The 9,272-nt window shown below is 51.1% G+C and overlaps 1 protein-coding gene across 1 annotated transcript; it reads left to right on the top strand.

The window, feature by feature from the left end:
* Positions 1-2,417: 2,417 nt before the first annotated feature.
* Positions 2,418-8,906, top strand: LOC144174663 (kelch-like protein 10). The gene is made up of 3 exons (XM_077703490.1): positions 2,418-2,540; positions 7,085-8,437; positions 8,532-8,906. The coding sequence occupies exons 1-3, from the start codon at positions 2,418-2,420 to the stop codon at positions 8,904-8,906; spliced, it is 1,851 nt and encodes a 616-aa protein (XP_077559616.1).
* The last annotated feature ends 366 nt before the right edge of the window (positions 8,907-9,272 follow it).

Genomic DNA, 9,272 nt, shown 5'->3' with positions numbered 1-9,272 from the left:
GCTTCGGGGGGCAGATACCGGAGTTCCGTTTAAAAGAAACGATAGACTCGGACCGGGCATGTAATCGAGGAAATGACAACTGATGTGGCAACAAAGTAACAGACTGACCCGCCGCGGTGGCTCAGTGGCTAAGGCGTGGTGTTGCTGAACACGAGGTCGCGGGTTCGATTTCGGCCTTGGCAGCCGCTTTTCTGATGGAGGCGTAAAGGAAACACGCCCGTGTGAACGAGATTTTGGGGCACGTTAAAGATCCCCAGGTGGTCAAAATTAATCCGGAGCCCTCCACTACGGCGCGCCTCATCGCCTGGGTTGCGTTGGGGCGTTAAACCCTGCAGTCATCATCAGAGTAATAGACTGGTAATCGCGAGGCCCGTCTAGACGAAGGGGAGGCCATTAACTGCATGTAGGGACGAATTATGAACATTCGGAAGCAGAGATTGGACTCCGGCAGTGCAGGACCAGATTGGAACGTAGATCTATGGGATAGCCCTTCTTCATGACGTAGACTTAGGCTGATGATAATGACGATGATTGTATTTTTTTAACAAATATGCGGCTGGGTGTAATTAAAAAAACGCAAGCGCGATGGCACAGAAAATTCGGCCGTTCAAGTGTATTTGGGCATGTACTCGAGCATATTTGAGCATATACCTCTGGCACATGGATCTTAACGTTCCTAAGTGCAAATCAATAAGAGTTTCGTGTAACAAACTACCTACTCCTGATAAACTTCTTAAAAACACCTTACTGGAGTCAGTTGAATCGTATAAATATCGCTGTACGCACATAACTAGTGACCTATCCTGGGCGTGCCATTTTGAATATGTAACATCTAATGCCAACCGCATGCTAGGTTACCTCAAAAGCAATTATTCCCTCTCCTCGTCTTCCTTAAAACATCAACTATATATAACCTACGTTCGACCTAGTCTCGAATACGCTTCATCAGTTTGGGAGTCGGCTACGTAACACAATTAATAAAATTGAAGCTGTGCAAAACTGTTCCGCAAAATTCAGTCTTTACAACTATCACCGCACGCCCAGCCTCACTACCATGAAATTCAGCCTTGCCCTTATTACTCTTATATTGAGGAACAGCGCGAACTAACAGGAACACAATAAGAAAGAAGTGGACAGGACTAGCGCTGTCCTTTCCACTTCTTTCTTATTGCAGCGCTAGTCCTGTCCACTTCTTTCTTATTGTGTCCCTGCTAGTTTGCGCTGTTCCCCAAGATGCAAGTACACCAACTCGCCCAACTCGCCACCCTGCTTATTACTCTTGCCACTCGCCGGAAACTGGCTCGCCTTTGCGTGTTACATAAATTGTATCACCACAACGCGGTACTTCACGAAGGCTAAGACCTCCCTCTTTCCTATCTGAACATATCGACCATTATTACAAGGTTCATATTCCGCGCCAGAACAGCGCAACATGCTCGCATTCTTTTTACCACAAACGCGCCGTGATTGGAACCACTTGCCTGCGTCATTAGTCATAATTACTAACCTTCAACGCTTTCGGGAGGTACTGCGAAATTTTATGCGTTGATTTGCTCAACGCATATTTCTTTTTTATCGGTTTTGTTTGTTGTTGTTCGTGTTACCGTTTACTTGTATAAGAGAAATTTTATGCAGATTTTTTTACCCCAGTGCTTTGTGTGTGCATTAGGTTGTCATTGTGACATTTCTTGTCGTGGTGCTTCCTTGTTTCATTCTTTCTTAATACTCTCTGTATTTTGTTAATATTGTGGTTTATATGCTGTTTTTGAGAGTTGAATATATTTACTAAATTTGGTTTGCTTTTCATGTGCACGTTTGTATTTTACTCACTCCTGCCCTAACTCACCTCCATAATTCTCCCCACTCCCCTCTGTAATGCTGTATGCCCGGAGGGTACAATAAATTAATAAATATACGACGGTACTCATTGCCTCAAGTGAAAAGAACTGAAGACCGATGTATTTGGGGCTTAGCGGAGTTTACTGAAAGCTAGCAGGTAGCACAGGGAGAGGCCCCCATCCGCGAGGGGCCGGAGCACCAAACAAGCAAGGAAATGAACTAATTTAGGCGCGAAAGTTCAGGTACGCTTCCCGCATCAAAACTCTTCCAACCTGCGCCTTTATGCATATAACCAAGTCAGACTCCCATTTGTCAGCTCCAGTTCCGAGATTTCAATTTCAATTTCAATTCATCTTTATTTTCTAGGAAAATGATTTCCTGGATGTTCTCCAGGGCAAGAAACTGTAAAAGAAAACAGCTTGAGTAGGCCTGGGAGACCGTTTCTAGATCATCATCATCAACTCTCATGATCATCATGATCATCATCATCACTTCTCCGCAGACTCATTGGCGGTGTGCTTGCTCTTGCAGCGGAGTGCAGTGTTTGTGCGCGTGAACCACCAACTCTAGCCCACATCATGTGGGGCTGTGAAGTGCAGCAAGACGGTGCCGAGCCGGACTCACTACCGCCAGACATTGTGGACTACATTAGCTCGCCCGACTCTGCGGCGCAGCTGCTCGCCATCCAGCGGCTCGGGGACGCCCTGGCCCGGCAAGAGCGAACGGGGGACCCTCCCGCGGGAGCGGACTCACCTAGTAGCCGACGTCGCGACGCAGGACCACCCTCGAGGTCTACATAGCCACGAGCTAGATAGGGTGCGGAGAAGCCCTGCGTGGCCTGATCCGCACCCGCACGCCGGATATTCTCAATAAAGTCTTGTTCTCTCTCTACCTGCCAGTCTACAAGCAGCTCGCGAGCAGCATTTCATTCAGCGCCACGTCTGCGGCCAATGGGGAGCAGCCGGTCCCTTCTGTCACAAATACCGCGTTCCACAATTTCTCTCGCATCCTGTTCTGATTCGCAATTTGGTGACGCGGACTATGTGGCTGAGCTAGTTAACCGGTTCGCGATCAGATGCACCAGAACTAGACTTAAATTGAGCTACTTGCGTGATTCCTTACGGCGCGTGCAGGGACAGTTTTTGTATCATTTACTATACTTCGTCTTTAATGTGCACCCAACTCAATAAATGATTTTTGTGCTTAAAAATATCTATCTCTGTGCATCCTACATTTGAAGGCAGGACAGTGTTTAAAAAAAAGAAATCCAAGGACATTTAAACACTTTTTTTATGTTGTGAATGCGAAAGCATGAAACGTCCAGTTGTACGCCTGAGAGCAGGGGCGTAGCCAGGAATTTTTTTCGGGGGGGCCCGCGGTCGACGAAAAGATGGGGGGGGGGGGGAGATATGTAGGCAAGACTTCTTGCGCGTTGTTTTTCAAACGAAACTTGAAATAACTGACTTCAACATGCGATTTGTGTATGCTGAGCGCAAACGGTAAAGCCCACCTTGAGGAGCTTAGGTTATGATGACCTATATTCCAGTTCGCCGGTCTATGGGTAGGCCACAGGTGATTCATTCGACCGTAGAGCAGGCGGTTATGCGGGCACGCGCTCGTGAGCGTGATCATGAGTGCGCTTGTAAGTGGCACACGGTCCTCGCACTTCGTCAGGCGGTAGTCGAGGCCAACACTGGGTGTTTGCTATCAAGATTCGCGTGTTTTAGATCTTCCTTTAGGAAAGGTCCTAAAAGGATTATTTATCAGCTATGAAGTACAGTCGAGCACGATTTGAAGGTTATCGCGCCAGCATCGAGCGTCCAAGCTTGTCACCGGCCTCGTAGGCCGGTGGCACGCTTGGGAAATAGTCGCAAGAGTGCGAAATGTTGATTTTCATGATCAAGTTTTCGCACTCTAACGTGAAATTTAAAGTTACGCACAGCGGAACAGCGGAACACTGCTGTTTAATGTTGAGCTGTTGCGCGTTTCTTAAATTTCAATCTATTTTTAGCCGTTAAATCGAGCAGACATGGCTTCAGTAAAATTCCGGTTAAGCAAATACAGAATGCTGATTCTGACCAAGAGGGAGGTCAAGGAAACAATGGAATAGTGCCAAAGAGAAAAAGCTCCGCAATAAAAAGAATTGTACAGTTTTGCTGATGTGGAGGAAATACAAGATGGGCAAAGTAATGCATTTCATATAGCAGAAAATATGGAATTGCAATAGCAATGAAGTGTGATGTCGGTAGAAACATAAACGTATCAAGGATTGATAGTTGACTGAACAAAATACAGTGACATGCTCTGTCATGTTATTACACTTTGTACCAGTGTAAAGACAAGGAATGACACGCTGAAGTCCAGACCTCATGTATGCCTATATGAGGCTTTTCCTGCTGTTCCGCCATTTCCCGGCCGGGCTGTTCCGCCAGCGAAACAGCGGGACTGCCTCGATCTGCTCACGGCAGGTTCCCGGCGCAGCTCGGTGTATCCGGAGCGAAATGCAGCCGGGCTGTATATGTTGACATGTACAGCATCTGGAGCCGGCACAGGGATCAGACGTTGATGTATCTCTTGTTTTCAGCTTTATATCAACAAGAATGTCATTAAAACTGCAGTTTCCGTGCCTTCAGGCGACTTCAGGTGGTTCCTCAGGCTACTTGAACCGCACCCCAGCCTGGCACGAAACATTTCGGGGGGAGGGGGGAGGCACGGGCCTGGTGTGCCCCCCCCCCCCCCCCCTTGCTACGCCCCTGCCTGAGAGGGCTTGTTTACTTTACTTCCAGCTCGCACTCCCGAAGGGATTGGTAATTTTGCCGCTTGGGACGCTTTGCTTCGCCATGCGCATTAACTCCTTACAATGGCCTTGATTGATTGATTGTAGGGTTTAACGCGCCGACGCAGCGCAGGCGATGAGGCGCGCCGTAGTGGAGGACACCGGATTAATTTTGACCACCTGGGGATCTTTAACGTGCGCCGAAATCTCGCACACACGGGCGTTTTTGCTTTTCGCCTCCATCGAAAAGCGACCGCCGCGGCCGGGAATCGAACCCGCGTCCTTGTGCTCAGCAGCGCAACGCCTTAGCCACTGAGCCACCGCGGCGGGTTACAATGGCCTTGATCTGTTTCCTACCAGTTGCGGCGCGACTAGTTCCTGCCGTCTTGCATTGATGAAATTATGTGCTGGTCTGTTCGGCCATTCGACTGCTCTCTCTGTCTGGGGTGCACTGACGTGTGACGATTACCTCCCGCTACTGCCGAGTTTAGGCTCGCGGGGTGGTACGCCTCGCGTTATGAAACTCCTTTTTTGTCAGATTTTTCGTGTTCCTATTCTGATTTCCCCACTCCTTGTACTCCCAATAGATCTTACACAAATGGCACAACCCCCCTAATCACCACAATGCATCTATAGCCCTTGGAGCTTCCACCGCCTCACTAGGCACTACCCAAAGCTCGTTTGCTATGGAACTTTCCTCGCGCGAACAACGGCCCCACCACAATATCGACATTCATTCCTTATACACTGATAACATAACCTTCATGTAAAAATTGTCCCTTAAAAGAGGCGTTATCGGAATAATATAATTACTTTTCCTTTTCGCCTATATGGTCACCGCCAAGTCTCAAAATCAGTGTGCAGAACCGGGAAAAAATACCGGTTCGGTTATGGTTCCGGTTCAGAGAAATGCATTTCATTCCGTTTCAGTTCCGCTTTGACTGAATTATCAGCGAACTGTAAAAAAGCCGCCCGCATCTTCCCACGGGGGGAACTCGAGTAAATGCGTCGCATCTACTCGAGTCAAGCAAAGCGTCACGTCAAGCGAAAGCCAAGCAAAGACGCCCTTGACTGAACTCCGAACGCGTGCTCCGCCGCTTATATACGTTGAGGGGACTGCGTAAGCCGGTCCCAGTCGACGACGTTGGCGTACTTGTAAAGCGGCGTGGACTCTAGGTGTTTGAGCCAAGCGCGGATGTTGCTTCGCCGGAGAACGGCACACCGGTTATATGCGCAGCGCGCCCGAAGGAGAGGAAACCGCGGAAGAGAGAGTACTGCACATGCGCCGGCCCCAGCGCGTCTGCCGCGGCTATGACGCAACGTGCCGCGGCTATGACGCAACACAATCCAACGCAATCCACTTTAATCCAATCCAATCCAATCTAAATCCAAGCCAAGCCAAGCCAAGCCAAGCCAAGCCAAGCCAATCCAATCCAAGCCAATCCAATCGAATCCAATCCAATGCCCCTCGCGAGAGAGTGTTCGCTATCGCCTCGACTCGACGCGCATGCGCAGTGAGCGTGCGGACTACGGACGCCAACGCGGGTGACATCGTGAGTTACTGAAATGCTCTGCATTTAAAAAAGTTTTGCACTTTAAATTCACCATAAAACTGAAATACACTTTTTGTTCATTCAATATGCTGAATTTTAGGGGCTGGGGCGGTTAGCGGCTGCTGTCGTCATCGTCAAAATCGTCCTCTCACATAGTCACGATACTAAAACAACGGGAAACTCGTTTACGCTTTGTGCAAGAACGTTACGCGCAGACTCTAAAACACACCGGGACATTCGTTTACGCCTCGCGCTGGAGCGCTTCGTAACGCGTACTAAAAAAACACCGACACACTCGTTCACGAATCGCCTCAGAGAGCTTCGTGCTTCAAAGACAAGAGACTTTTACAGCAACATGTACCCCCCCCCCAAACGGTTTCATATCCGTTGGCAAAAACACAAAGGCGCCAAGAATACACTTATGCACTGCATGCTTCGCCCTTCGCCAGGTTTCATGTTGGTGGAGATGGAGCGGGATTTTTTTATCGTTTTGTTCATAAAAATAGAGACAGAGATGAGAATAAATTTTGATTTGTCCAGAGGCTGCTGTTATGGGCCTCGTCCCGCGAAAGAAATCACATCTGCCGATTATCCAGTTGTTTCAAGCCTTGGGTGATGCCCCTCTGTGGGTATGTGCCGCAGTAAAGAAGAGAAAATCCGAAGGCACGCGTGGTGTGAGGCCATTCGTCCAGAGAAAAACTAGTATTTTGAGGGCCTCATGAATTACAGCAAGGTATTTAGCCCTTGCCAATCCCCTCTTGTGGAACTTTGAGGGTATCATCATCATCATCACCATACCACCATCCTCCTCCTCGTCATCATCATCATCATTCGTCACGGCCGCGTGTTGAGCGCGGTCCTTCTTTCGGCAGCCATGTCTTTCTAAACTGACGGCCCGATATCTCCCGTCATACAGCGGTCCTACAACCCGTTGTGCGACTGTGTGACTCGTCCAAACGACGGAGTCCAGATCTGGGCGCACCGAGCCTCCCTGTGCACCACAAGCCCCTTTTTTCGGGCCCTGTTCCGTTTTGATCCTGGACGCATCGTTCTTCTCGAGTTGCGGGCGCCGGTCCTAGAGGCGCTGCTCACCTTCCATTTCACGGAAGAGCTGTCGCTCAAGGGCAAGAACACCCTGGACATACTCAACGGCGCTGACATGCCTCCCATGCAGGAAGCGCCTGACGTGTGCCTGGAGCACCTGCTTCGCGGCATCAGCATCAACAGTTGCCTCAGTCTGGCCGCTCTTGCGCAGCGCTACTACAGTCCAAAGTTCCGGAAGGCCGTGCTGGTCTTCGTGCGAGAGCACTTCGACGCTGTCTGCCAGGCCAGCACAGAGTATCCGAAAACATCGTCGACCTTGCTGCGAGAATCGCTCGCGTCTGACGAGCTCAACGTGGCCCGAGAGGTTGACTTGCTGTGCGCTCTTCAGCAGTGGGCTTCCGGCAGCGGCACCCAGATCGACGACATCGACGCCATGTCGGTGCTACCGAAGTGCGTTCGCATCGACATTTGTAACGAAGAGGATCTGGAGCGTGTACAGCCACGCTGTCCTTCCTTGGCGCAAAGCCGTGTGTTCCAGGCAGCAGTGGACGACGCCCTGAAACGGGGTCCTTGCAGGTGCTCACCTGGCCTAAAACCCGAGAGCTGCTTGGCCGCACCTGAGCGCACTGTAGCCATTTCGGCGAACATGTGGAAAGCCGTGCAGAGTGCGAGCTGCGAAGCACCAGATTTTTCGCATCGTAGCACCGCTGAAGACCCGGGCCCGGTGCACAACTGCAGCCACTGTGGCGGCTGTGCACCCGAGCGTTGGCTTCCGCGCATGCCGTATGAGACGCTCTTTGGTGTGGGCGGCTGGGGTCGCGGACAGCAACGCTGCAGCATCGAGGCCTACGACCTGCGTACCCCCCAGTGGATACTGCACTCGAACAACGAGTTCGAGTCCAGAGCGAGTCATGGTGTCGTAGAATTCGGCACGCATATCTATGTGGTCGGGGACTTTACAAATTGCACGCCTGTGCGCTGGTTCAACAGCCTTGACACCGAGCGCTGCACCTGGGAGAAGCGCAGCCCGATGCAGTTGGCCTGGGCCTATCCATCGGTAATTTCACTGGGCGAACACATCTACGCGATTTGCCGTTACACGGCCACGCAGCGCACAGACACCATGGAGTGCTACAGTTCACAGACGAACCAGTGGACCATGGTGGGTCCCATGAACCGGGTACGCAGCGACGCGGCGGCGTGCATCTTCAAGGTGACGCTTTACGTGAGCAGTGGTTTCAACGCCCAACACGCGCTTGCCAGCGTGGAGCAGTGCACGCCCAATCTAGACCCCTGGAGCCCGGTGTGCCCTCTTCCAGGTTCCCGGTGCATTCACCGCATGGTCCTGCACGTTGGCCGCGTCTACGTGTACGGCGGATTTGACGGATTCAATACGGCGGATTCGATCCTGGCCGCGAAGCCAGGAGGACGCGCTACGGGGCTGGCAAGATATGCGGCCCATGAAGGTCACCCGCAGCACGTTCGCCGTAGTACAACTGGGGGACGACATCTACGTCATCGGCGCTCTCGATGGCTTTGGCCTCATGACGGAGGTGGGGCGTTACTCGGCGTCGACCGACACGTGGCACGCCGTAGCGCCGCTGAACGAACCGCTGAGCGCCTTGGATGCCTGCGTCATCAAGGGCATCGCCGCCTCCAGGCGATTCTTCGCTGAGAGAAGTCCGAACTTCTGAAGCTTCTTTAGACTATGTCCCGGCGTCTCTGCAGCTACTATGTTTTGAAACATGATTTTAGAGTTGGGTGTGCCTTTTATTTTGAAGGTTTAGGGCAAACGAGGCGGTTCGGCCGAAGAGCACGCATTGCGAAGGGCTACCCGTTTGCACATGTTCAGCGTCGCCCAAAAATTGGGTGATGAGTGAATTTTCAACGCCATGGTGGTGAAAGGCGTGCGTAACATCAAGCTGCCTCACTGCAGTCGGGTTTCCGCTGCCTGTACAGTTCAGCAGGGTAGCGCATATCTACAGTTTTGAAAAAGAGGGGGAGTAAACTTCATTTAGGCGAGCCTTAGGTGCTGATGTCAGGGCATCTGCCTGGTGGGG

Source organism: Haemaphysalis longicornis, unplaced genomic scaffold (genome assembly GCF_048455015.1).
Source record: "Haemaphysalis longicornis isolate Haplotype H1 unplaced genomic scaffold, Haemaphysalis longicornis Haplotype H1 scaffold_1, whole genome shotgun sequence".
Taxonomy (NCBI): domain Eukaryota; kingdom Metazoa; phylum Arthropoda; class Arachnida; order Ixodida; family Ixodidae; genus Haemaphysalis; species Haemaphysalis longicornis.
This window is presented reverse-complemented; position numbering and strand designations above follow the sequence as displayed.

What these genes read in the sequence shown, in the direction of transcription:
- LOC144174663 (XM_077703490.1), top strand. Translation starts at nt 2,418, where the DNA reads ATGTGGGGCTGTGAAGTGCAGCAAGACGGTGCCGAGCCGGACTCACTA. An exon ending in CCATCCAGCGGCTCGGGGAC is followed by an intron (nt 2,541 to 7,084) that starts GCCCTGGCCCGG and finishes CCCGTCATACAG; the next exon opens with CGGTCCTACAACCCGTTGTG. An exon ending in TCTTCAAGGTGACGCTTTAC is followed by an intron (nt 8,438 to 8,531) that starts GTGAGCAGTGGT and finishes GCCCTCTTCCAG; the next exon opens with GTTCCCGGTGCATTCACCGC.